This window comes from Salarias fasciatus, chromosome 15, assembly GCF_902148845.1.
Source record: "Salarias fasciatus chromosome 15, fSalaFa1.1, whole genome shotgun sequence".
NCBI classification, from domain to species: Eukaryota; Metazoa; Chordata; class Actinopteri; order Blenniiformes; family Blenniidae; genus Salarias; species Salarias fasciatus.
The window spans coordinates 19,044,560-19,072,148 of record NC_043759.1 but is presented as its reverse complement, the minus strand read 5'-3'; the positions used below and the strand labels follow the sequence as shown (position 1 = coordinate 19,072,148).

At 43.6% G+C, this 27,589-nt stretch overlaps 1 protein-coding gene across 3 annotated transcripts; it reads left to right on the top strand.

Annotated features, from left to right (window-relative positions):
• The first annotated feature begins 1,932 nt into the window (after positions 1 to 1,932).
• On the top strand, positions 1,933 to 24,122 carry LOC115401765 (inositol-trisphosphate 3-kinase B). 3 transcript variants are annotated; one of them, XM_030110081.1, is made up of 12 exons: positions 1,933 to 2,445; positions 7,038 to 7,196; positions 7,467 to 7,629; positions 8,123 to 8,413; positions 9,404 to 10,300; positions 18,233 to 18,332; positions 18,522 to 18,559; positions 18,733 to 18,908; positions 19,655 to 19,859; positions 22,011 to 22,112; positions 22,985 to 23,056; positions 23,486 to 24,122. In XM_030110081.1, the coding sequence occupies exons 2-12, from the start codon at positions 7,150 to 7,152 to the stop codon at positions 23,693 to 23,695; spliced, it is 2,301 nt and encodes a 766-aa protein (XP_029965941.1). In that variant the 5' UTR covers positions 1,933 to 2,445; positions 7,038 to 7,149; the 3' UTR covers positions 23,696 to 24,122. The 3 variants fall into 3 exon arrangements, with proteins under 3 accessions (XP_029965941.1, XP_029965940.1, XP_029965939.1); XM_030110080.1 differs by having other exon boundaries at positions 1,935 to 2,445; positions 7,041 to 7,196; positions 7,464 to 7,629; XM_030110079.1 differs by having other exon boundaries at positions 1,935 to 2,445; positions 7,464 to 7,629.
• The last annotated feature ends 3,467 nt before the right edge of the window (positions 24,123 to 27,589 follow it).

The following is a 27,589-nucleotide window of genomic DNA, read 5'->3' as shown; positions in this document are numbered from 1 at the left end:
TTTTCAGCCTTGATGACACTGATACGGTTACACTGAACAAACATGTAAACGGAACACTTTTGTTTTTGCTCCAGTTTTTCATGAGATGCTTTCAGATTTCAGAGATCTAATGTCACGTCTCTACTGACGCCACTGGCTCGACTTGGCCTACGTTCTCGTGCATTTCCACTGAGAGAAAGGAGTAGCAGCCCGTCTTCGCTATATTTCTTCTTCTTTTTCAATAGCAGTGAAAAGGTGCATGCCATGGTCCTTTGAGGAAGTGCAAGCCTTCCTCACATTGCTTCAAATATTGTTCACAAATGTGTCTAAATCTATGTTATTGAGCACTTCTTTGCTAAAATAATCCATCCACCTCACAGGTGTGGCATCAAGATGCTGAATAGACAGCAGGATTATTGTACAGGTGCTCTATGAAAGCAGTATCTATCTAAGATGTGCAGGTTTACTGTTTTGCGGGGTACAGGAGGGTCATAAAGTCAGTCATTATCTATTGGGACCACCATTTACGTCCAACCTTTGCAAAGTTGCTGGATACTGGCAGGAACTAGAATATGCTTGTGCGAACGGCACCAACAATGCATCTCTGTGCATTGGAAATGCAGTCAATAAAATGCAGTTGTGTTCGTTGTGCACAACATGCACCTGTCCGTATACCAGAACTCCACCGCCACCACGGATCACTCAGTTCACAACGTTAACATGAGCAAAACGCTCACCCACGCAAGGGCTTGCACGCTGTCTGCCATCTGCCCTGGACGGTGAAAAACCTGGATTCATCCGTGAAGAGAACGCCTCTCCAAAGTACCAGATGCCATCGGATGCGAGCGTTTGCCCACTCAAAGTCGGTTACGACGACAAACTGCAGGCAGGTTGAGACACCCATGAGGATGACGAAGAGGCAGAACAGCTTCCCCGTGACAGTTTCTGATAGACATTCTTTGACTCTGCAAAGCGATCGTTGCAGCAGTGGAGGTCCTTTGCTGGTGAGGTTACGCGTGTCTGCGGTTTTGAGGCCAGTTAGATGTACGACCAAATTCTCTGAAACACCTTTGTAGATGACTTATAGAGAAATGAATGTTGAGTTTATGGGCAATGGATGGATCCATCAGTACACAAGTAATATTGTGGAACATTTAAATGTTATAAAATATACTGGAAATTTTTGACTGAAAGCATCCCATGAACCAGATATCAGTTCAATCATTTGGAGTTTCACAAAGTTACTTGATAACTGTTTTTATTCCAAGGTTCAACACATCAACGATTCCATGCTGACTGAAGTTAAAGACTCACTGTACATTTTTCCAGCTGTTATATAGATTAAAGCTGCCCATCCCTGCTGTACTGGGCGTATCCTGCCTCCACCACCCTGGATAAAGAGACATAGATGATGTCGGATAACATACACCTGGGCTAACTGCAAATTACACCGGAAGGGGCGTGGCCTCCATTCTGATTGGTTCCTCACAAATAGTTTGAGGATGATGAAACTAATTCACCTAACAAAGTGAAGTGAACTTTAGGCCTGTTGTAGCTTGGATGGATACAACATATGTAATAACAATATAAGGATGTAGGTTATAAATGATAACACGTAGACTATTAATATCTTAAAAAGTAGTAACTAAACAAACAGAAGTTGTGAAGCAATAACGATAAGAACTGATGCTCGGTCTTACGCAATGAGGCCAGCAGATTTGCATTAGATGTGAAGTGCGGACAGAAAAAGAGTCTATAGTTTAGCAAACATTTCACTTCTGACTTTTGCTTCTTGTTGCGAGTGTGCGCTTTGCTGAGAGGGTTGCCCCCCGTTGCGCACGAGCTTTTAGTGTTTTTGGAGAGAGAGAGAGAGAGAGAGAGAGAGGGAGCGAGAGAGAGGGAGCGAGAGAGAGAGAGCGAGAGAGAGAGAGAGAGAGAGAGAGAGAGGCGCTTCCGGCTTCAAACCCACGGCGGACTAACAGCGCCTCATTACGCGCAGCGAGGTGTCGAGCAACACATGACAACACAAACCTTCCTCCCCTGAAACAAACCCAACTCTCTTTATCCCGAAGAGCGAGGAGGCGAGCGCCCGCTGGACGCTCCAAAGTTCTCTACTTCCATTAAGGAGGTCCTCCAGTGAGAAAAACACTGAGAGAGAGAGCTTCACGTGTGGAGGAGGATTTTTTGGTGAAAGAAGGTGGAGAGCAGCGGCAGAAAGAAGACACCGGCGGCGGCTGCGTCGAAGGAACACAAAGCGCACCGGAGGACCGGAGGAGAAGTAGTTTTGGTTTTTTTGGGTGCGCGGCGGCCGCAGTCTTCTCCGTGGATGTGCGGTGATCCCGGTGTGAAGGAGGGAAACTCATCCCCGGGTCGTTACTCGTTACTGCTGGTATCTGCCAGTTAAAAAAAGAAACCATCCTGTCCGATAGAGGAGCGTTTTGGAGAGGGCGAGCGCACGTTCTTCAGGTAAAAACCGCACCAGCACCTCCATCTGATCACTTTCCTCTTCTTACTATTGTTGTTGTTGCATGTGATTGATTAATACTTCAACTTTATTCAGTGGTGTATGTTTGGGTACAGGCCTGTGTTGTGCAGCCAAAAATGAGTGCTACACACAACATGGCAAGACTAAAAACAAAGAAAGGTTTCCATTTAAACATGTGCAATCTCAAAGGAATTTACCCTCCACGAGGCTGTCATGATGAATATAGAGTGTGTGTTCTGCCCTGATAACACAACTGTTTTAAGCCCAAGACTCCAAATAGATCCAGTTTGTTTGCTTTGCCTTTCAACTCCTGCGTGGAACAGAAGTTTAATATCCTGGAGATCTACAACTCAAATATTGACATTTAAATGGCTAAAACTCAGCTTTTCTGGCTGGCGTTCATTCAAATGTGTTATGACTGCATTAATCACATGTTGGTTCACGTGTGTGTCTGCTCAAAGTCAACCTACACTTCCCTCAGACTAACTATTAATGAAAGTGTTTACCAGATTGCATCTATAATTAAAATAAGTCTAGGAGCCAGGGCTTGCATGAGAATGTAATTACATAATTATATGCATTAGTTAAAAGATAACTATGACTGCAACTAACAGCTACTTATGGTCATCAAGGTTTGTGCCTCTGATGAAAAGTACAATTTCTGGATTGTGTTGAAAATACTTGAAAAAGTGAATAACATTTATGGATTTTTGTTAAGTTAATTAAATATGGCCTACATGTCTCAGCAGTTCAGGGCTCAGACTTTCCATTAACAGTGAAACAGCAAATGTTTCTATGTGAAAAGACGGTACATTTAAATATTTGCTTTCAATGTGGCTGTTAAAAGTAACTGATCACCAAAACCAAGCGTTGGATGCTTTTTCCTCAGTCATGGCTTCCTGTGACGATATTTTACATTTTTTGCGTCTTTCTCAAGGTCAGCTTGAGTTCTTTACCCCATTTGTTGAACACAAAGCTGTATAAGCGAGGCATCCTCTGGGAATAGATGAACGTCATGGTGAATATAATTTTATTTTTAGGATGTTAGGACCATAAAAACCAAGCTGTGAAGCTGTTTTTGTTTTAGCGGAACGGGAATATCATTACTCGAGTATTATTACAGATAAAAAAATGTCCCAGTGTCCATGACAGTGTCCCTCCATCTGCATTTATTCAAGCCTTACATAACATAAATGCATTGATGGTGCCCACGCTCACTTCATAATAAAAAAACAGGAGTTTTATTAAACAGTACAAATGAGACAAAATCGCCCACAGAAGTTACTGGAATACTGTTTTAACGTGTCCTCATGTTGCCTCTCAGCCCTGTCCTCACAACATCTGATACTAAATTCTCAGGAACAGTCATCTTCTGCAATTTCTTTTTTTCCTGTAGCGGTGTTTTTAGCACACTGTATGTAGGATTATTGCCCACTTGTGTGGGCAAGTGGACAGTTTGAACGTTCACGCAGTCCCACTCCATCTGACATTAAGCTGTGCTGAAAACACAGACAACGCTCTGCAGAAGTCCTTTTTTTTTATTTATTACTGTGTGTGCATGAGTACAACCCAGAGTGTGTGTGTGTGTGTGTGTGTGTGTGTGTGTGTGTGTGTGTGTGTTTTAGGGCTCCACGTATATCTATGTAGATGTTTCTCTTACAAGAGAAGTGAATCTTAAGGTGTGTGAACGCGCACACACACACACACACACACACACACACACACACACACACACACACACACACACACACACACACACACACACACACACACACACACACACACACACACACAGGCACACATCATCATTTCTCCTTGTCCGTTCTTGTGAGGGGTGTGCAGGCCGAGTTTGCTGTTGAATGTGCAATTTTTTTTGCTGTGTAGCTTGTAAAAACGGTTATATATTCAGTGTATATTAAACATAGAAACAACATTTGAAGACTGAGGTTACAATCAGGATTAGGTGAAGTTGTGAAGGTTGATGCAATTTTGAAGACCTTGGGAGTGTGTGTTTGTGTATGCGTGAGAGAGAGATGATTTTCTCCACTATATTGTATTATAAACTCACGGTATTTAGCTCTCAATCTTATCTTTGACGATGACGAGATGCAGGAGCAAAACTGAAGAACTGAAAATTATGTCGTACTATTTTTTTTTTTTTTTTTTTCCACAGAAGTGCACTTTCTCTTTTTGAAGCCAGTGTGGAGCAATAGATCACCTCTGTAGTAAACATTACAGCTGATCTCTTCGGAGCACGATCAAGAGCAAGATAAACAAACTTACGCTGTAGATTTAACTTGGCCAGTTTTCTTACGCCCTTCCTGCTCCAGCTGGGATTCAAACCCTGGTCCACCACCCGGAGTTTCAACATTTAACTAAGACTTACGGTGATAATCGAGTAAATGCAGATAATCTGTGTGTAACTTTTGCTTCAAAGCATGGAAAAGTGTTTGCGTTCCCCTTCACAGCCGAGGAAAAACAGTGCTTGAGTGAGAGATGTGTGCAGCATGCAGGATGAAAATGGCTCCTGATGCCCAGCGCTGCTTCATTACTCTCCTCACAGACAGTAAATCCACTACTTCTGCATGAAGGCCTCAGAATAGACAACCGAACTGGAATAGCCTATTAACACCTCTCTTTCCTTCCTCTCTGACTCTGTTTACGGGGACACACACTTCCAAAGTCTCATTATCTCCTGCAGGTATCGGCTGTTTTCTGTTGACTCAGTTCCAATAAGCTGAGCGAACTGATTATACGGTGTAGGGAAAAAAAAAAAAGAAAGAAGAAGCAACATTTGTGGTTTGCGAGCCATTTGAAGAAATAGACTCTTTCTCTTTAGCTGCGTCACTCGCTGACGAGGAAATCCCATGTTTACCCCGTGGCTCATGACCTGTTGTGTTAACTTATCTGAAATCAAAACACATGCCAAGGTCCTATCTGGCAGTTTCACACATGATGACAATACAAATACGCACAAGAAAACCCGAATGCTGGAGGGAAAGACGATGGAAAAGCTCTTGATTTGTAGACAAGGAGAGTTTTTTGTTTCACTGTTCAGCAGGAAAAAAATATTTGTATTTCCGTTCGTGGAAATTTAAGCAGAAAACAAGAACAACAACTCGGTTCCTGAGAAAGTAGCCAAAGAAAACTCATGCAGGCATCAGCAGAACATGCAAACTCAACAGAGTCTCATTGCGACATAACACTGAGTCGATTCCGATCGCCCGTCAGGTGTGCCCAACATGCAGTCACTCCTCTGCACTGGGGTCATTAAGCAAATCGCATTCTAATGTCGAAGCTCAATTTTGTGACCAACCTTGAAACACAATCTGCAAATTCAGTGTCTCACAGCCAACCGAATGCCAGCCGTCACACGAGGGAAGCCTCTTTGCATAACTTATTGCGCCGCAGGTGACGATACCACAAAGCTATTGTCTGGAGTTTGAAGTTGACCGCATAAAGCACAAAGGACGGCCCGCAGTGAATGGAGCCGGAGCGTGTCCCTTTTTATTCCACCCTGCAAAATCACAGGTTCTCGGATAACTTTCCCCCCTGCGGCTCACCTCCCGGCTGCCTCGGGTCAGGAGCAGTAATGAGCGGTTTGGGCCTCTCAAAGTGCCGTTTCTGACAAGATTAACAGCTCCTTGCACATCGCACTGCCACAGAGAAGGAAAAAATAAAAAACACGGCATGCTTGTTCCTGTTTGTTTTCACTGAAATCATCTTAAATCTTTGAAAAGAGAGGCCCTCCATTAGAAAGAAAACTCGATCGTTTAAATAAATCATGTCATTTTAAATATGATGAATCAGCTTCACCTTCATCGCAACTTTTCATTGTTCAGCTTTCTGCTTATTTAGCCTTTAATTTTCTTGCTACTTTTTGTTCTTCCTTCTCTGCCTTCCCACCTCACTTCTCCTCCGTATCTGCCTGACTCTGCCCTTTTCCACGAGCCTTGATTATTTTTCCATTGAAATAATGCTACAAGCAAACAGTGCGGCGCGGGCCGAGGGCGATGAAAAGATTGCTCCCGCTTTGATCGGGCTGAACTTTCGCTATCGTGTTGCTGCCACTTTGAAGACAATAATGAAACAGTTTAATGTAGTTGCAGACCTCGGGGAGGTTTTTGGAGACAGAATGGTGTAAAAATAGCAGTGAAAAGAAAAATCCTTTCTATTGAAAGTGAGTAACTCTGTAATGAACCAACTGCTTCATTCAGATCAGAAGCAGACCTGTGTTTAAATTATTTTCAGCAAGTAAGAATATTTTTCCCTGCAACATTTTTGTCTACGTCATTCTACCCATTCTTTTACTTTCTGTTTTATTTAATTTATTTTATTTTTTTTTCCCAGCGTGAACAAAGATATCTTTATTTTGGGTCAGCAGCACAACTTTATGAATAATCTTCTTTGTGTGTGACATAGTCTGGGATGCCTTTCCAGGAATAGAAAATTGCCCTTCCCGTATCTGTCGTCTGTGGAAAAGATTTTATTAGATTGTTTTAGGGTCTGACATTTTCATAATTACAGCGTTTTTGTCCAGGGAGTGACGTCCTGTTCCCTTCTGCTCTCTCAGTAGCGGGCGCCCTTCGCGGCGGCTGTAAGCTGTTCTCCAGACCGCCCTGCAGCTTCAGGGGAGATTGTCAGATGTGTGCCCGGCGCTCAGAGCCCCAGGCCTGGCCGCGGGGATGGCAGCATCTGCCGTGAACCTGAATGGCCTCGGAGTCATGAACAGGTATGTGTTTTTATTTCCACGGCTGGAATGGTGACACGTTTTTTCCAGGGAAACTTTAAAAGAGGAAACACATACCTGAGGCCTGATCTGTGTGTAAGAGCAGAGAAGCTTTTGATTGGACAGATAAGAATGATTTCTCACAGGTGTGTGAGAGAGCGTTTAGAATTGCTCTTGTCTTTTTCAGGTTTTTACATTTGTATATATCTGCAGTGATGGGTTTTTTTGATAAATACATTCAAATCTGTCATCCCTGCTTCTGTCTTGCAGCAGTAATCAGTTTCACACCCAGCCCGGCTCCTCCAGTTCCTCCTCTCGGACCAGGACCAGCCCAGTCGCCCGGCCTGTGCTGCCGGTTCCAGATCGGAGCACCTACTGCCAGTTACTGGGTGGGGGAGCGCTTGGTGGCGGCCCCTACAGCCCGACGAGCCCCAAGGTGAGATGTGAGACCTGATATGACGAAGCTTCACTCCAAAATGTTCATTAAGATAATTAAAAATGTCAAATGTGTAAAAAAATAATCGCAAGAAATGGACTTTGAAGTCATGATTCAGTTACGATATTGAGAAAACTGTGTTAACGAAGACGAAAGCGTATCAACGCTCACCTCAACCCCTCTTAATTCAGATCAGTGACGGATCAGGTTCGACAAGACGAACAGCTTTAACCGCATGCGTTGGGTTTAACTATCCAGCTGTTGGCTTATGGACTTCATGTTTTCTTGTGCCCTGATTTGAACTGAAAACTACAGCTGAATACAGCTGGAAATGTCATACAGTACATAGTAAGGAAGCATGAAGATGTGCTGACTCACGTTCGCGTTTTAAATTACAATTTTCCCTGTGCTCATACTCCCACACCTTATTTGTCGTTGACCCCTGTGTCGTTTTCGGTGCTCTGCTAATCCCGCCTTGTATGTCCGTCCGTAGACGAGCCCCCGATCTCTGGGTCAAACCTTTGTCTTCCCAACATCATCATCTCTGCTCTCGCCAAGCCCCACCTCCCCTCGTTCCCGCCCCCCGTCCCCGCGGAGCCCAGAGCTGCTGGGAGTCAATGTGGGCCGGCGCGTCCGACGCCTGAGCTCGCCCGGCGGTGAAGAGAGAGGGGAAGGAGACGGGCAGGAGGAGCGGGGAGGAGAGTCGGGAGGAGGAGAGAGGCGAGAGGAGCGGCGACGCCAGGCACAGCTGCTGCAGATTCACAGGGAGCTGCAGAACGTGGAGGTGATTGATCTCTTAGGATATTAAAATACATTCAATCTTTATCCAGTATGGAGCAACTTATTACGACTCTGAAGGCTCTCATCTCACCTTTTTATTGAACATATTTAATGTTAATTTTTTTTCTGTTGTATTATATGCTTTCAAGGCAGCAGTTGTGAGAAATGCTTTCACACAACTGTAGTTAATAATTTCTAAAATACAAGAGTGAGAGAGGCTTTGAAAGTTGTGCATAACTGAAGTAGTAAAATATTAGTTTCTGTTCCCTGATCTAATACCTGACAAGCCAAGTGAAGACGTTATCTTGATACAAGGCAGCAGCACATGTGGTTAAAGGGAGATTCTAATCTCTGAGGAATTTATAAGCATAAACCAAGGTTAATAGATTAGGGATTTTAAAAAAAAAGTTAGGTAATTAAAAAACATGTGATGTTAACCACTTGATTTTTTATCATTTATCCTGCGTGTAATCGGATTATAATCTCTCCAGCCAGCATACGTGTTTACCCTTGTTTGCTATATGCATCAGATATATAAAATATATAAATATAAGTAACTAAGTATCCTTGTGCAGTGCTATTGCTCACTGTTTTAAAGATTTTGCATAAGCATTGGTGGATTGGTGCAGTCGTTGAAATTCATCCTCTATTAGTCACCGTGCGAACCTGCTGACAGTCACACATTGACTTTCGAGGATTGCCAACTGTTCATTTCTTCAACTGATCATCACCAAGCAGTAGAAAATGCTCCTTTCAAGACACATTCTCAAAACCGTTGTGTTATGGGGGGTTTTTTCACCCCCTTTTTTTTTTTTAACCATTTCCTTTTATATTTCTAACAGCGGTAGTGGTTTTGTTGACACCTCTGATGGGATCACCTGCTTTAACCGAGTCTTAAAAAGAACCAGATCTTTGTACATTTCTGTGCAGTTTCTCCAAAAACAACAACAAACACTGGCTGCGATCACATCGTTTTTCACTCTCTGCCTTTCAGGTCAGGGGTAAAGTGGGCATTTTCGAGGCTCACATTTCCGGGATCCGTGCCCAGGTGCTTAACAGTGAGCTCCAGCGCAGCCCTCGATCTCCCAGACGAACAACTACTCAAGCCCACCCCGGCCAAGAAATCACGGCTGTTGAATACCCAATGACTCACCCACAACAGACTAAAGTTTCCTCTGTTGTTCAAAATGGGAGAGGAAGGGAGGAAGAAACAACAGAGGGAGGAAGGAGCGAGGCTGAGAAGGACGGCGGCGTTACAAAAACAGAGCGCAAGACTCTGATGGATCAAACCGACTGTCATTCAGAAACAACAAGGCAAGCTCCCTGTTTAGACAGTCTGGCGGTCCAGGGCGCCCCTGGGACGTTACGAAAAGACGGAGCAACAGATGGGAAAACACTGAGAGAAACGATGGGAGAAAAAGACGGAGGAGAGGTAGAAAACAAACAACTGGTGGGAGATGAAAGAGAACAGACTGAGAGAGTAAATCCGCTGAGCCTTAAAACGCCGCTTCACGCACAAGGAAACACGTTGGAGGGTCAACATGAACCTCCACCCCAGGCGCAGAGCGGCGAGCGCTCCACGTGTTCGCCGGACGCCGACGGCAACCCGTCCGACCACGCTGCCTGCGTTCCCCCCTCCATCCCCGCGGTCATAATAACCGACCACGGCCTGGAGAGCCAGCCTCAGAGCGCCGTGCCGTGCTCCACCCCGAGCCCCAACTGCAGCCCCCGGCCCAACTCCAGCCGCTCGCTCAGGAAGCTGTCGTCCTCCTCCGCCTCCTCGGCCGGCTTTTCCTCGTCCTGGGAGGAGTCGGAGGAGGACATCTCCAGTGACACGGAGAAAGGAGAGCAGCTCCTCAACCCTGCTCTTCTCACTTCTCAGCAGAAAGCAGTAAGTCCATGTAAAACACCTTTGCTTTTGCAATACTTGTGAATAAGATGAATTGCTCAGTATGATGCAGAATGATGCCCAAGGATGTCAACAAGGAACAGATGCTTAAATATAGCTTATCAGATACCGATCAACACTAGCAATGGCATCTTGAGTCCTCTCTATTGTTTAAGTAGTAGTATGGTGAGAGGAAACCTCCTAGGATCAACCAGATTGTCAGCTTGTGGTGTGGTTGTAACACATACCAGTCTTATGCAGCCAACAACAGAAATGCTTGCCCCCCCAGTACATGTAAAAGGTTACAATTAATAATGGAATTTTTTTTATCACCTCAATCAATACATTTCAAGGCACCTATTAAATTATTACACGATCACAAAGAGATTCGGGACAGTTAGGAGGCTGGGTTAAACCTCTGGTGTTGCATTGTGGGCCTTATTGTCGTAGTTACAGCTGTGCAACACCGGTATACAAAATTGAATTACGCACCGAGGAGGGAAACAGAAGCCGCTCCGTCGTGTCTGGGTGGGCTCATTTCAAAAGCTTCTGATTGGACGGCCGTGCGTTCGAACGTGCCTGTGCATGTGGCGGGAGCTCCTGTGTCAAACCGACTTCAGCTTCTCTTTCTGAGTACTTTCTGACATTATTCACAGTTAACAAGGCCAGTTCTGTGTATGTGTGTGTAGCAGTGTTTTCTGCTGTGTGTGGGTAATATGCAGCTGTTCGTATGTGTGTGTGTGTGCGTGTGTGTGAGAGAGATGGACAAAGGAAAAACGGGAGAATTTGTCAGTCTCACACACTTAAGCTGAGCCTGCACTTGGATGCCACTCAGAGAGGAGGCTGAGGCCTGTTTGGGGATGTAGCGTGCGTGGGTGGGTGGGTGGATGTGTTTTTATTTGTAGCCAGCAAAAGTTCACGAGGCCATCTCACTTCTCCTTTGAAGCACGACTTAACGAAGGATTGTATAACTGATTTCTGGAGTGCTTCTTAAACGGAGCGCCCGTCCTCGATGTGCCCAGCGTGGCCTACCTTGCTGTGAAAGCACTGAATGTTCCCTGGGTTTGCTTGCAAATGATAGTACATCATTGTCATCGGCGTACAACAGCTTTTTAAACACTTGTTGTTGCGTATGTGATAAAATAACTCCTCCCTGTCTCTGAGCTCTCCCAGGTGTACAGGATCACAAACTATTTGTTTAAATGAATTTGGCTGATAGATTTGAATGGTGTTTGTATTGCACTTTGCATATTTCCCCTCTGTTTTTTTTTCTCCCCCCCCCCCCCCCCCCCCCCCCCAGGCCAAGTACGACATTCTTTTTTTTTTGTTTTTTTGGATAGTTTAGGAGCATTCATTAGTTACACGGATTTCCCTCATTACAGGCGCAGGAATGTCAAACATGCTCTCGCTGCGGCCCGTCACAGTGCCGTGGATTGGGTCTGACTGTATGTGAGCGAGAGAGACAAACGTGCAGAAACACATAAAGCATGCTCGCTTAGGTGGGAGGTATGTAGGAGAGGTGGAGAGAGCAGAGACACTGAGAGAGTAAGAGAGACAGAGAATCAGAGTGAACTGCTGACTTAAAGAAGCAGAAAGATAAGCAAACAATGAGAGGAAAAGGGTGTGCCACAGGTACATTTTATATGAACACTGGTGTATGAGAAAAAAAGAACCATGTATGAGAAAAATGTACAATCAGTACTTTAACTTTTATGCTCTTGCACATCTATTTTGATACACGGACTCGGTTTTCTTTTTCGTGTTCACTTAAATTCGCTTAAACACATTTGCTGAGTGTGCCCATTAGCTTTCAGATGATATCAGCTCTTTTTTGATACTCAGCTGATGGCAGTGGAGGAGCCTGGGATATGAACGCAACCATATTAAGACATTTTTTGGCTGTTTGTTTGACTGCTGGGCATCCCTCCAAGGTTAGGAGGCACATACGTGTTGCCAGTGCTTTCCTGGTTGGCAGCAAAAAAAAAAAAAAAAAAAAAAAAAAAAAAAAGGGCACCTGCAGTCGATCGGCGTCAGTATTTTTCCTTTCGACGGTCGTCCTGTGTATCGAGTGAGGTGGAATAAAAAGGAAAATGAAGCCAGCAATAGCACAGCTCTGCCCTTGATGAGATGTCAGCCAGTTATTAACCTTTCTGTGTAAAAACATCCACCTCCGGCACAGTAGCTGGAGAGTTCGCGGCTACACGTGGGGTTTTATGGCAGTACAAACAACAGCAAACTCTGAGGAATTATCTCTTCTAATGAGGTTCTTCAAGGTCTACCAATTCCGAGATGAAGGTCCAAATTTACATTAACACAGTCATTACTTTAGATTACACAGTTAAAACATGTAATTTCATCAAAAAAAAAAAGGTTGTGTGCAAAGAAGTGAAAAGTGGCACCAAAATTTTATAGAAATTATAAAAAAACATGCTTTTTAATCATCAGCCTTTAAAAAAAAAACATGTTTAATCAGGAAAGCCTAAAGAAATCCCCCTTAAATTGAAGAATTACTCAATAAATAATTTGTGTATGTAAGGCCAGACTGTTCAGAATTCACCTTTGTGAATCCTGTGGTCATTTAGAAAACCTACAGCCCCTCATTTCTGCTTTTGTAGAAATTGATGCAAAGAGCTGAAGGTAGTGAAGCAGAAACCACAGTCAGACGGAAGTAGGACAGGACTCGAGAAAGACTAGAGACAAGCAACTGCTTCAGCTACAGCTTACATTTTTCGAAGGCTTTTTGATGCAACTTCACAAAATGCAAAGACGCGGCTAATGAAGAAGTTAGTTCTGCAAACATACATTTTTTTTTTTTAACTGAAGACTGTAACTGTAAAACACACACCGTGTGTTATCTCTGACACTCTCTCTGCACACACCACTTTCGTTAATTGAATGTGCCGCAACATTAAACCCACGGTGGCGGCAGTTTTTTTGGGGGTTTTTTTCTTCTAAACTTTAATTTTGGATCACGTTCCAGTTATTTATCTTCATGTAAGAGACACAAACTGACGCAGTTTTAATTCCACTCTACATTAAATCGACCTCACAGCGCCAAAAGAAGAGTTTCTGTCAGTCCTGCATCCACCACAGTAATTCAAGCGAACTGTCACAAAATATCAGCACACACACGCGCGCGCACACACACACACTGTGTTTGCACTGCAGTGGAAAATCTTTCACTACCGTGGCGGCGAGTCGCCTAGCAACCCCGTGACGTCAACCGAGTTTCCCTCTCACAGCTGTAAAGTGTGTGTGTGTGTGTATGTGTGTGTGTGCGAGCCTGCCTTGCAGAGTGCCTACTTAGTTTACTCTGAGAGGGGAAACACCGGTCAATTCTTTATTTGGTGTTTTTGTGTGAGAGAGCATGCATGTGCTGGAGGAGCGGGGTCAGCGCCGCCGCCGCTGCAGACGCTGACATTTTCGGCTGAAGGCGGATCGTCAGTGTCGGGTCCAGCGCCCCGGGGGAAACCCTGCTGGTTGTGACACATGGTTGCAAAAAAGGGTTAGAGGACTCCAAGTGCATAGGATGGAGCGTCCGTAAGAGCTCACGGCAATATTTAGTTTCAAAACAACAAACATGTCTTCTCCGTGAGGCGCTCCCTGCTTCGTGCCTTTCGGTCGCCGTCACCGTTGCGAGGCTTTTTTGTTCTGCTGGCCAGAGACGGTTGCTGAGCGATTCGACACGTGCCCCCCAAGCATGTCGCTCACCGCCTGCATCTCGATCGTTTCCAGCTTGTATGCAGTGGAAACACACTGCACTTCTAGGGTTTGTCCAGCCTAAAGGATTAAAACTGTTTTGGTGTTAAAACTTCTGGGGTTAAAACTGGAAATGCAGTACCTCGCCGGGTTGCCCCACAAACGCTGCACCACAAGCTCGTGTGTGTCTCGGTGTAAACTCTTGCAGACTCAGACACTTGCAGAGTGTGTATCTGCAGAGAGGGACCTTGCGGTGAGCGATATCAGGCTTGTTGTTTCCTCTGTGCGTCCCAGTTGAGCACACCATCACACATCAGTGTTTCCCTGGCTTCTCGGCGTTACATATTTTTAACCCGGAGTTACCCTTTGCCCCGCAAAGTGTTTTTATTTAAATCTATTTCACACCCTTCCTTCTTCACCCTGACTTACATGCAAATGTTTAATATCTGGTTGTCCTGTGCAGCGTAGGCACGAGTGGTCAACCAGAAAACAGCACATTTGCATGGGCGCACGTTGCTCGTGTAAACATCCATCTGAGATCTTTTCTTCACTAAATCGCGTGAGATAAACGTGCTGTGTCAAAAAATAGCTCCAGTTGAGTTTGATGATTCACACTGGTCGGTGTGATAATCGAAGGGCTCTGTACTGTAGTGCCTCTTTTTTTTCACTCCATGCTCTTTTTGTTGTTGACAGACGGCAAAGCCTTTTCTTCTGCTTTCCTTTTTTGCTTGTTTGTACTCAGCGGCGGATGTGGAAAATACTGTCACTGAGGCAAGCGGCACCCCCCAACTTCCTGTCTGTAAGAAGTTCCTTCGCTTACCATTTCCTCTCTCTCTCTCCCTCTCTCTCTCTCTCTCTCTCTCTCTCTCTCTCTCTCTCTCTCTCCCTCTCTCTCTCTCTCTCTCAATGGAAACTTTAGTGTTGCGTCCTGCTCGCCCTTGTCATCCAGCTTGTCTGGGGACAGAGATAGGAGAGACCGCCGCAGAGCAGTAGGAAGAAGGAGCAGCTTCACTTTGCCAGTTCAAGCACTTCCATCTGTCATCACTTTAATGCAACATTAATAAATGGACACATGCACTTGAGAATGTAGTGCTTGAATTCATAAAGGAAAAAAAAAAAGAAACGTTACTTCGCACAGTAAATTTGCAGGAATTATTTCCTGGCAGCGACGTCCATCTGCTCCTGTGGGTGTCTCAGGACTTACAGCATTCATGGTTTTTCACAGCAAGATATTTTCTTTTTCATTTTTGGTGAAGAAATCCTAATTTTTAATTAAAAAAAAGAAAAAGAATTGTGAGGGAGGTCTGTGAGGTGGAGTGAATGATTGTGAAGCAACTTCTGCGACAGTATTTTGGTCTCACAATCAGACACACAAACTGACTAAAAACAAAAACAGGTTTGCGCGGTGACACCTTCAGGCACACGCGTCATGAAAACCGAAAACTCCCAGGATGCCCTCGGACGCCCTCGGCACCATCCGGCTTGACCCATGCACACATTTGCGTGTCCTGATTTTGTTTGTCCCTCTGCTTTGCCAATCAAATGATCCACAGTTGTTTATCCCAGCGCACACCCAGACACACACGTGTAGACTTTGCGGGACGTCGAGAGTGGAGCATGTGAGCCTGAGCGAGCCGAGCCGGAGTTTTTGGGCGTGTTGCAGGGAGAGCCGGGCAGATCAGCCGTCTTGTCACGTTTGTCCGGTCGTCATGTGGACCGCGTGGCTGTATTCACTGTGGAGTGTTGTGTTGCCAATCGGAGCCCTCTTTATCTTAAGTGTCATCCCTCGCCGCAGCAGCCCGCCGCCACAGGTACCGTCACCTGTACTGCGCTGACAGCTTTGATTTCTATTTCGGTTAAACCTTACGCTACATTTTCTTGTTTAATGATTTTCAGCATCCTTTGGTCACATTTTACAGGACTACACACTGCTACGCCTCAGAGAGAGTCTTGAGTGTATGCTTAGTATCTCCAGCTCCACACTATTACTCACACAGGCCGTGGTCTAGACTTTCCCGTGCTCCTGCCCTTCGCAGCTCTCGTCCGCCAGCTCCCGCCGGGCAGCGTGGCAGAGAGACGACGTTCTGAGGAGATGGAGACAGTGCAGACTCTGGCGACTCACCAAACTGTAGCCTCATGCTTCTGCTCTCTCGCTAACTGGCTGCAGACGGTGGAAAAAACAAGCAAGGGAAATACCAGCCGAACTTATTAGAGACTTCTGTGGTGGATTTCAAAGCGTGTCCATTAGTGTATCACCTCTAACCACGGGACAGACACCACGGTGGAGACGGGTCGGCCGGTGATTGTGGAGCTTAACGTGTGTTTCAGACTGACACACAGAGATTTATACTGAAGTTTTCTCTGAATGTTTCCTCTCTTTATGCTTCATATTGTTGGTAGTCGCAAGAAAATCATTTAATTCTCATTTAGCATGATCTATAATGAACAGCAGAGTCTGTAGTTCTTTTAAAAAGCTTCCAGATTGCTCCCCACTCTCTGAATAAGGCAAGCACTAATAGTCTGGACTGTGTGAGACTGATTTCATCTGACCTAACTGTGAGCTAGTTTCCACCATGTGACCCGGACACATGTGAATGTGTTTTACTTTTTGTAGGGGGGGGGAGCTTTTTTTCTCTCAATCCTCCACTGGTGCAGAGAAAAACCCCTCATGTGACTCTTTGCTGCTTCACACCGACAGAAGGAGGGGAGGGAAAAAGAGAGAAAATCTGTGTGTGTGTGAAAGTGTGTGTGCATGCATCTCTAACCATAGATAGTCATGCTATCAGCTGATGAATTTTCATCAGGTCCAGATTATGTGACATGGGTTATAGATCTCCTTCTATGGTGCTCCTCTCCCTTATCTTATCCGTCCTCTCTTTCCTTCTCCTCTCAGCTCTCTTCTTCTCTCCTGCAGATATTTGTAGACACAATATTATTTCTCTTAGTATCTGCATAGCAAAGGAAATCTTCAGTAAATGAGATCACGTCATAAAAATGAGGATCTCTCTTTTTTTTTTTTTGTCTGTTTGAAAAAAACCGAAAACGTCTGCGGCTCGTCCTGCATTAGAGGACAAGCTTATAAATAGAATAGAACAGAATAGTAATACTTTATTAATCCCCGAGGGCAGTTCTTGAATGTTTAGGGTTTCTAATGGTGTCAGTGCCGCTTGTGTTCAGTAGTAACTGTCTGGGCCGTACAGCCGAGCATTGTTTAAACCCACAGAACAAGATGTGGAATTTTTCCATCTGATGTAATGCTGCAGGCATAAAAAAAAAAAAAAAGTTTGGGCTTATGAATTTAAAAATGTGATGCACTGTCGCTTTGGTGAGGTGTGACATGAAGCAAAATTAGCCTCTGATGGAACAGGAGGATTGTTTGACTGTTAAATCTTTGCAGATTTATCGACTATGAAGGTAGACATCATATCAGCGGTGTTTCAAAATGTGGTTTCCAAGAGGGAATCTCTTTATATCTGGGCCCAGTTACACCGTCTTGACCCCTGTTGCATGCTGCTTTTCTTCATAGCAACAACTTGCTCTTGTTTTTCAAATGTATTTGTGTCATTTATGTTGTTTCAATTCAGCAAATCTAAAGACATTTTCTCCATCTGCCAGCTTTCTTCACTTCAAAAAAGTTAGGCTGGATTTGAATGAAGAAAACAAGTTTCTGTTAAAACAACAACACTGTGTGTGTTTATCAATGAGTGTGTGTGGTTCGTCTGTATGTGCGTGTGGCAGACATCCCACAGTTCAGTGTGTCCTTGCCAGGGATCAGGAGAGCCTTTGGAGAAAGAACACTGTGTGTGTTGGTGTGTATGCGGCCGTGCGTGCGTGTGTGTGTGTAACCAGGGGAAACCCCGACACAGGCCTGCAGGATTTTGTTAAAATGTTATAAAACAACCGGAGAAAATGGGAGTGTGGGAGCTCCCGCAGGCCGAGGGATATCCCTCTGTGCGTGTGCACGTGTGCCCGTGCATGCATGGTTGATTGTTTTTATGAGTCCTGAAAGCCCTATTTTGCTCGAAGCCATTAAGCAAAGCAGTGCGACGCAGCGGATCGGCCCCGGGTTGAACTTAAACCACCAGTAATACGCAGCCACCTGAGAGATTAAACATTTATAAGACAAAGTTCATGTTTCACCGAGCAGACATACAGTTGTGAAATGTTCAAATCTTTACTCTCGCCCTCTATTTCAGCGCTGTGGCGAAGAATAATTACTTTTCTGTGTGGTTGCAGCACAAGTCTTGGAAGAAGATTAAAAACATGGTTCACTGGTCGCCGTTCGTCATGTCCTTCAAGAAGAAATACCCCTGGATTCAACTGGCTGGACATGCAGGTATTTATTTGAGCAGTTCTATACATGAGCCAAGATCTAAAAAATGAAATTCTGTAGCCTACCTTAAAGAATTTATATATTTCAAGGATTTTTCAACTGGATATATTTTTGTACTTCTGTATTCTGACTTCCAATCTTATCCAGTGAAGCCAATTCAAGACAAACTTCTCCAATATGTGTCTTTTTCAGGGAGTTTCAAGGCAGGTGCAAATGGACGCATATTAAAAGTAAGACGTACTTTTTTTTTCACGTTTCAACATCTTCTTCACTGCAGTGAGATGATCTTGAAATCTTTTGTTCTTTAAACATTTCCACATTTATCTTGTACATATGCAGCAGAGCCTGGTGTAAAAGGTAAAAAAAAAAACAACTATCATTTATTTTTGGTATTTCTTTTTAGAAACACTGTGAATGTGAGCAGCGCTGTTTGTCCCTGTTGATGAGGGATGTGCTTCGCCCCTACGTCCCTGGTTACCATGGAGACGTGGAGAAGGATGGCCAGAAGTACAACCAGATGGAGGATCTGCTGGCTGAGTTTGATTTCCCGTGTGTGATGGACTGTAAGATGGGAGTGAGGTGAGAAAACATTGTTTTTTAGCATTTATGCAAAAGTAAGAACTCGTTACGCTAAAGATGGAGCTGAAGTAGAGATCATTAATTCTTCCCTCAGGGTTGAACTGTGATGTCTGTGGTTACATTCTACTCTGACTTTCTTTTTTTAATTATGTCTGGCTAATCTGGGATTTGGAGTTGATGTGATCATGAGCGTCAACTTCAGGTCATCATTTCGGGGAAACTTTTCCCGGCATGACTTTATATGTTCATGTTTTGTTTAATCAGATCAAGTCCTGAAGATATTTCTTCTATTACTGCTGTGTAAAGTCAAAAGTAGTTGCAAATAATGCACTTGTCCAAAAATGGCGTTTCACTGATTTGATCACTGTCCGCTGGCTGTATCTGGCTAATTATGCAAATGATACCTGGTGGAGATAAAAATAGGATGGGCTCAGTATCGCTGCGATGGTGTTGTTCGGCGTGTCGGTCAGTCTCCACTCTGCTAATCACTGGCATGACGGAATATTTCCAGCTATTATTTGCAATAATTAGTTGATGGGGAAAAGGGAGGGGGCAGACTCCAGTCCTGAGCTACAGCACTGCTGCAGGAAGCCATATTATTTGGGGTTGTAATCTATGGATTAAACTGAAACCCCTGGAACACTATTTTGAAACACAGTGTCATTTTCTGCGCTGGTATCCCATCATGTCTCTGTCCCACCCTGTTTTCTCCGCTCCTCGCCGCCCACCTCCTCCTCGTGACTCAGGACCTACCTCGAGGAAGAGCTGACCAAGGCTCGGAAGAAGCCCTCTCCTCGGCCCGACATGTATCAGAAAATGATCGAGGTGGACCCGAACGCGCCCACGCACGAGGAGAACGACCAGAAGGCCGTGACCAAACCCCGGTACATGCAGTGGAGGGAGACCATCAGCTCCACGGCCACCCTGGGATTCAGAATAGAGGGAGTCAAGGTGAGACACACAAAGACAGTGGAGTGTGTGTGTGTGTGTGTGTGTGTGTGTGTGTGTGTGTGTGTGTGTGTGTGTGTGTGTCTTTGTGAGTGCATGTGCGTGTGCATGTGCAGGGAGGTTTCCTTCCCTCCTTTCTTCCAGTGTTTTGTGTACCTCTGTGTTCAGGGTTTTGTGTGTGTGTGTGTGTGTGTGTGTGTGTGTGTGTGGTGTGTGTGTGTCTTTCAGGGGGCATGATTTAACTTCCTGTTTTGACCAGAGACTTCCTCTGAAGTGTGTGTCCTTATGCATTGGAGCCTTTGTCATACATGCGACCTGTCTGTGGCAGCTGCATGTTCCCCGGCATCTGGCACTGACATCGTGCACACACACACACACACACACACACACACACACACACACACACACACACACACGCAAACACACAAATCTTTTTGTCTCTTTTGAGGGTCGTGGCCATATAAGGACATTCGCGGACTCCCGGTGGTCTGTTGCCATGACACTGAGGGCTATCCCCAGAAACAGAGTTTTGTGTGTGTGTGTGCATGTGTGTGTGTGTGTGTGGTGTGTTTGTGTGCGCCTAAGGGATAATGGTTGGATTAGAGTTCATAAGGTTCATATGCGCATTAGCTTCAGTTTCTTGCATATATGTGTGTCTTTTCTGTACGTGTGTGTGCGTGTGTGTGTCTGTGTGATCCACATACACAAAGTCCTGTACTTTGACAAAAAAGGAAAGAAATAGTATTGTCTGTAAATAGTACCGTGTTGCCTGGCAGCCAGCGGGAAAAGAAATGCTCATTTATTCCACTGTGAAGCAGCGAACAGGCTGGTGACCGCTGCAGGTAGAATCCACCGGACGCCCTTCACCGCCACCAGTTCCACCATTTAGTTCTCGCAGGAGAAAACGTTGGGAGTTTAAACAATGAAGCAGTTGATCAGCGGAATATAAACATCTACATTTTCATGATTTAAAGTCAAACATTTTCCACGTTTTTGATCCTTTATGGTTAAATTGACTCTCCTTGGCAGGGTTCCAACTTAGATCGTGGTTCCCTGCTCATCACCGAAGCAGCTAAAATAATAAGAAAAAAAAAAAAGAAGAAGAAGGAAAGATGTCGTCCTGATCCAATCCTCTTTTGAATCATGCTCTATTTTTAAGATCGGACCCGTAATGCCATAGTTGGTGCTGCGTAACGTATGTCCATCCCTCGATGTATTTTCTATACAATTTTATCCAACTTAGGGCAGTGGAGCAGATCCCAGCTGACTGTGGCTGAGTGCAGGGTACAGGCTGGGCAGGTCACACACACACACACACACACACACACACTCATTCCCATCTAGAGTCATTTCAGAATCTCAGATTAACCGTAAATAATTGTTTTGGGATTTCGTGAGGAAGAGAAATTCAATATACAGGCAGAACATGCAAATTCTGTACAAAAAGCTGTGTGTAGCCGCTGTACGAAAACTGTTTCTTCCCATCAGTACCAATGCAGTGTGTTCTGCTCAGTGGAAGCCCGCAGTGGTATTTTTACCAGCTGAGCACTCAGCAAGAGCTTATACACTTTTTGAGTAGTCAAAACATTTGCAGGAATTCTTCAGATTCTTCACTCGAATGAAGAGACGGCGGTTCTGATGCCAGACAAATCCCGTGCTCGCTGTTTTTGAAAGTCCTGGATCGTGTTGGGGCTGCAAACCCGAGTGTGTTTTGGTCGGTGTCTGACCACCGTAGCTACCATCACAAGAGGAGAGAAATCCCTCCAGAGCCAAACCGGCAATACGTCAACACTTCACGATAATTAATATGAGGCTGTGGCACTGGATTCTGGGAATGCTCCTTTTAACAATTTCATTAGAGGAGTCATTGCTCAGAAGCATTGTTGTCACATTAGGCAATGGTGAAATAAATCATGGATTCACCATTAATATTAGTCAAACGGCCGCAGAAATCAGTGGGATTCAAACTTAATTTGTTTCCCTGAATTAAGTCTAAGCCTCTAAAAATATCTCCTTTCCTGTTTCCTTCGGTCCTCACCCCGTTCTGCTTTTCTGGTGAAACCTTTCCTTCCTTCCTTCCTTCTCCGGGTCCCCCACCTTCTAGACAACAGAATGTATAGTCATATACAGCTAAACCTCTGCTCTCTCGTGTAGAAGGAAGACGGCACGGTGAACCGAGATTTCAAGAAGACGAAGACGAGAGAACAAGTCATGGTGGCGTTCCAAGACTTCGTCAGAGGAAACAAGGACGTACTGGTGAGTGCGTTCGCTCCGTGTGAAATCCTTCAGCCCCGGAAAAAAGTAAAAAAAAAAAAAAAAAAAAAAAAAAAAACAGACGAGGAGTGGAGCTGAAGGTTTAGCGACCTCGTGGGAAACATACACACATCCTTCCAGAGGACATTACACTGACATCACATTGACTTACATTCATTTCCTGGAGGATTACCAAAACCCCGACCGTAACCGCTGTGTGCCGAAACTCAACCCTGAAAAAAAGGAATCACTTTTTGTCGTTAGATATAGAAAGCAGAGTCCAATAATGTAACTGCGCATATAGCTTTAGGTCCCCAAAGCATCAGGGGCAAAAATACTGTGATTAAAAAAAACATAATACAACACTGAGACACAGGCTGCAGGAGTCACGCTTTCTGCAACATTTCCCTGAAGTGAAACACATTTTGGGACACAGGGATCCAAATAAAGCAATAGTTACGTCATTTTGTTGCATTATTGGGTACAACATAACTCGAGGAGAAAAAAACAAGCAGGAGGTGTTAGTGAAAAACTCTTAGTGTGAAAATTACACTCATTTTTCATCTGAAACTTTAATTTGTTCAGGTTTTGTGAAAATATATTAAATGTACATCTTTTAACAAGGACAAACAGTTGGAGTTGTTATCTATAAATTTTGATTGCTATATAACTTTACTGCTCAAGACCTTTAAGTGTTAGTTTACACCCCTGATTGAGGCACATTTCTAATTTTCCTACTGCTCACTTTAAATCCCACTCACTTGCACTGTGCAGCTTTCAGCTGAATATGACTGACGGGGATAAACTGAGAAGTTACATCAGTGATGATTGAACGTTGTGTGAAAGTGTTTTTTTGTTGCTCTTGTGTTTTGCAGAGGTGTTATCTAACCAGGCTTGAAGAAATTAGAGACACTCTGGAAATCTCTCCATTCTTCAAAACCCATGAGGTGAAGACACGCTCACTGGAATGTGCACACAATTACAACTTTTTATGAACGAGTGTGATTTTGGTCACATTGATAGAGATTGGATTGTATAATTGAGATGTAATGTTATGTCTTTGCCCTGAGGGTGTGTAAGTGTTCTTCGGGCATTTCATTTTTCCGTACCAGTTACATGTGTTTAAGCGACACTCGAAAACAGCAGTTCACATGCCGATGTGTCAGATCTGATGCAGCCACAGCTCAGATCACACGTCCACTGAGTTTCACACTGTCCCATGGAAGAAGCTGAGGGCACGAAACAGGAAATGAAATAACACTTTTGAACAGACGCGAACAAACACGTCAGGTCGAGCGAAAACAAAGAAAAGGCGCCCGTTTTTAGCCGCCGCTTCCTTTCTTCTGGTAATCCCATTGTCTCTGTGTCGCATGCAGGTGATTGGCAGTTCCTTGTTATTCGTCCACGACAGTAAGGGACGGGCCAAAGTCTGGATGATCGACTTCGGGAAAACAACTCCTCTTCCCGACGGGCAGGAACTCACTCACCGGGCGTCATGGGTGGAGGGGAACAGAGAGGACGGCTACCTCTCTGGACTCGATAGTTTGGTGGACATTATTTCAACCATGGTGAACTCGGAGACTTGAAGTCTGGGGCCTTTTTTTTTTTTTTTTTTCAAGATGACTTCCATTTAGATTTCATTCCTCTGAGGAAAACTTTGGACTTCCTCACAGACTCCCTCGCACACGCTCGTCCGCTTGTTGGAATTCGACATTCTGAAAAACCAAGGCATGGCTGGATCCATTCACATCCTGCTGAGTCGAGATTGAGTCATTACCTATTCACGGGTCTCTCCTTTTGTTGTCTTTATCCCCATAAACGTCAGCTCACAATAGGCCTGTTTTACAGGAACAGCACAAGTGGAATTTATAACATTAACAGCAGCTCATTTCCTCCTCCAGGATAAAATAAAATCACACCAGAATAAAAGAACAAAAAAAAAAAAAATCAAAGCAGGGATTCTCAATTTGAAAGGAAGAGTTGTCATATTTCTGAAATGATCAAAGTTAAGTTAATTTTAGACTTGCATGATGTTTGTTACGATGTGAAAAAAAATTCACCATATATAATGGAAAAGAAAATACCAGACTTCTATCCCCTGGAAGAAATGTTGGTACTGTACATTCTGCAAAGCTTCAGTCATCATCCAGTTTTTTTTTTTGTTGTTTTAATTTGGTTTTATTTAGAGATTCACACTGAGGGCCTGTACTGTGGTGTAGTGCTTTATGCTCCTGCTTCACAGTGAGAATAGCCTCAGTTTGAGTTCAGTTTTCTTTCCATCTGAAATTTTCATGTATTGTGGGCATGCAAGTTTCCTCCCACAGTCCAAAAACATGCATTTGAGGTCCATTGGTGAGTTTATATCTAAATGGTTGTGTGTCTCTGTGCGTGTTCTGTGAGGGCGACCCGACCTTCAGACACGGTTCGGCGCCGGCCCCCATGACCTGGAGTAGGAGGAAGTGTTATAGAAGACAAACAGATGAATCCATTAATACTGAAATATGAAGAACAAGACATGTGAGACAGAAAGTTATCAAAGAAACAAATTTAGAGGTGATGTCAGGATGTTATTTCTGATCATTTGAATTCATTTTCAAAATTCTATTTTTTCCTGTTGTCAAATTCCTTTTGAATACTGTCCAGTTTTTTTATTCCGAAAGTTTTGTCTTTATGCCAACTTCATTTTTAGCAGTATGTGCAGCAGGATTGAAATCTTTGATTATGATGTGGAGCTAATGTACCACCATGTGATTTTTTTCATAACACTTACATTTGCAAAGACGTGAAGACTGAGGGTTTGCAGAAATGTACTGTGCCATTTTATATCACAGGGCAGTGTGGTGTTTTGTTACAACCTATTTTTGTGATTTGACTCCAGATTTAAACCGTAATTGACATCCCTTTCAAGTTTTTTACTATGATCCATCTTAATCCTCTCCAAAACATGCTCCTCTTGACCGTTTGAAATTGTACAGTTGGATTTGTTTCGTCTCATCAAAACACAGCTTTAAACTGCTGAAGGAGGAAAAAACTTTTTTTTTTCCACTTTGATTGATCTGATCACACTCAAATCCACAAAGAGACTTTAGATACTGCAGGTTGGCCACTGTAGTTTGTCCCGTTGTTCTCGCTCCGCAGTAATCTGGCATTAACTGGCAATTAAATGGAGCTCAACAATCCATCTCACAGTAGTTCCAGTGCATTGTTTCATATGTAATATACTGTACCAGCTTCGATCTCCAGTGCTTCTGTGGACAAACACTGACCACGTTTCATACTTTGTTGGTATTGTTCACAATGTACAATAAGATTTCTTTTCTTTGATGTAGTTTTTTTTTTTTAATGTATTGTAACATGATTTTAGTTTAATCCTGTGGAACACTTACAGCCATGAACAATTGTATTTAAGCTATACAGTGCCTTGACATTACGAAGCCAAGTCATACAACTGAAAACATGTTCTCAAGCTTCCATGTTCTTGTGTATTTTTCCTCCTAGTCTTAGAAATGGTTTTCTGCTTAGGCTTGTGCATGTTCGTTATCCTCTTAGCAAGTGTGTTCTTAATTTTCTGTTTTTATTTAACTCACATTGCCATCGCTATTAACCCGCTGGAAACTGTGACAGTTTGAATTTTATTGGGTTTTTTTATTTTTTCCTGAAGCATTTGCTAAAATATGAGTGACGGTCAAGCTGCGGACATCCAGGACTTCAGGTGCATGTGAATGTTTAACACCAGCAGTTATTCAGTCCAGTGGTCGGGTTTATGATAGAGAGAGAAAAGATGACCCACAAAATCTAAACAGTTTGCTAGTTTTCACTCTCATGTATACATAAAATGCCAAGATTTTACAGTTGAGGTTTGCAGTGTCAGTAGATAGGGAAATATTTTGCAATGTCATGCAGTGCCTTCTTAAAGGAATAGTGGTGAAAGTCATATTTACACTTATTTTTTAGACCAAGATATACACAAATAAGAGATACCACTCTTGTGTCTGTACCATACATTTGATGCATCCCTTTACTTTTTGTTCAGTGCTTAGGACAGAGACAGGGCTGACTCATAAATGAAAGCTTTCCAGATTAAACAACACTTTACTTCCCGAGCTTTAAGGTTTTCTAACAGGCAGAATTCATCATGAGAGCGACTGCTGTGTCCCCTGTCGTCCCGATTCTTTTGCTTGACTTACCTAATCAACTAAGATATGAAATGTAACCCTGTATTAATTACTCCTTTAAGATCAATCATCTTATTCTCTCCGGTGTGCAATTACAGTTGTTTATAAGTAGATAGTGTATTGTTCTGGTTTTGCCCGCTTGTGTATTTATTTGGATTGTTTCTTTTAAAATATGTATTTGCTGTATTACATGTGTCTGTGTGTGATATCTGCATAGATAGATATATAGATAGATAGAGCTGAGGAAGCCCAAAGTGACCCTCTCGCTGGTGCCAGTGCTCCTGCCCTTGCTTCCCCTCTCAGCCACATCAACGGTGTGTTTGCATGAGGGTCATTTCCCATTCAAATCACAGCTATCCGGCATCAGTGGCAGCAGAATCCGCAGCACATCGGTTTGTAAAGAGAGAGAGTTGGAGGTGAGGGGGCAGAGTTGTGATTTTGTTTGTCAGGCTTCAGACACAATATGATCATTCAAACATGTTTTGGAAGATGCTTTCTAAGCAAGTTTACACTGTGACAGCAAAAAATGCTTAAATTACTACTCCCAGTTGCTGTTTTTTTTTTTCATTAAATTGCAATTTGAATGTAGTAATTACATTATTAATTTCAGTTTATGAATATGCTGGACATCTGTGAAACCAAATTTGGCTGGACCGTCTCAGTGAAGATGTCTACTTTATATCTCTTTTTATGTACTGAACTCTGAACCTTAGCTGTCATGTTTATGCATTTTAAGAGTCTAGAAAAATACATACAACCTTGTGTATGTAATCTCGGAATTCTTATTCAGTTCTGTGGCGCCCTCTGCTGCTCATAGACTGCAGCTGCAGGGAGGTGCTTCAAAAGGTCTTCGTGTGAAACAAAACATATGTTGAGAAAGAGAGATACCTACTTCATTTTAGAGTAAATAATTATTTGCATCTCTTCAGTACTTCAATACATGTGACCTAAGCCTTGCATTGTTCTCCTAACAACAGTAGATGGCAGCAGAGGCCAATTTCAAATTGCGTTTGAATATTAATTATAATAACAATAAAACGTTTGGTGTTAGCGGTTTGATTTTATGCGCTGATACCACGTTCATGACCAAAGATCGAATGTAATTAGTACTAGAATAAATCAATAGGGCACTCCTCCATGTCAGTGGCAAGCCTTTGTTTTTGTTTGGTGATGAGCCAATCAGGACCCGCATTTAAGACCATTTCCTGTCAATGGACCAATCAGAGCGGAGATTGGGCGGGACTAAGTGCAGAGGGGGAAAAAAAACACGCGCTTTCTTATTAAAGTTTATCAAATCAACACTTG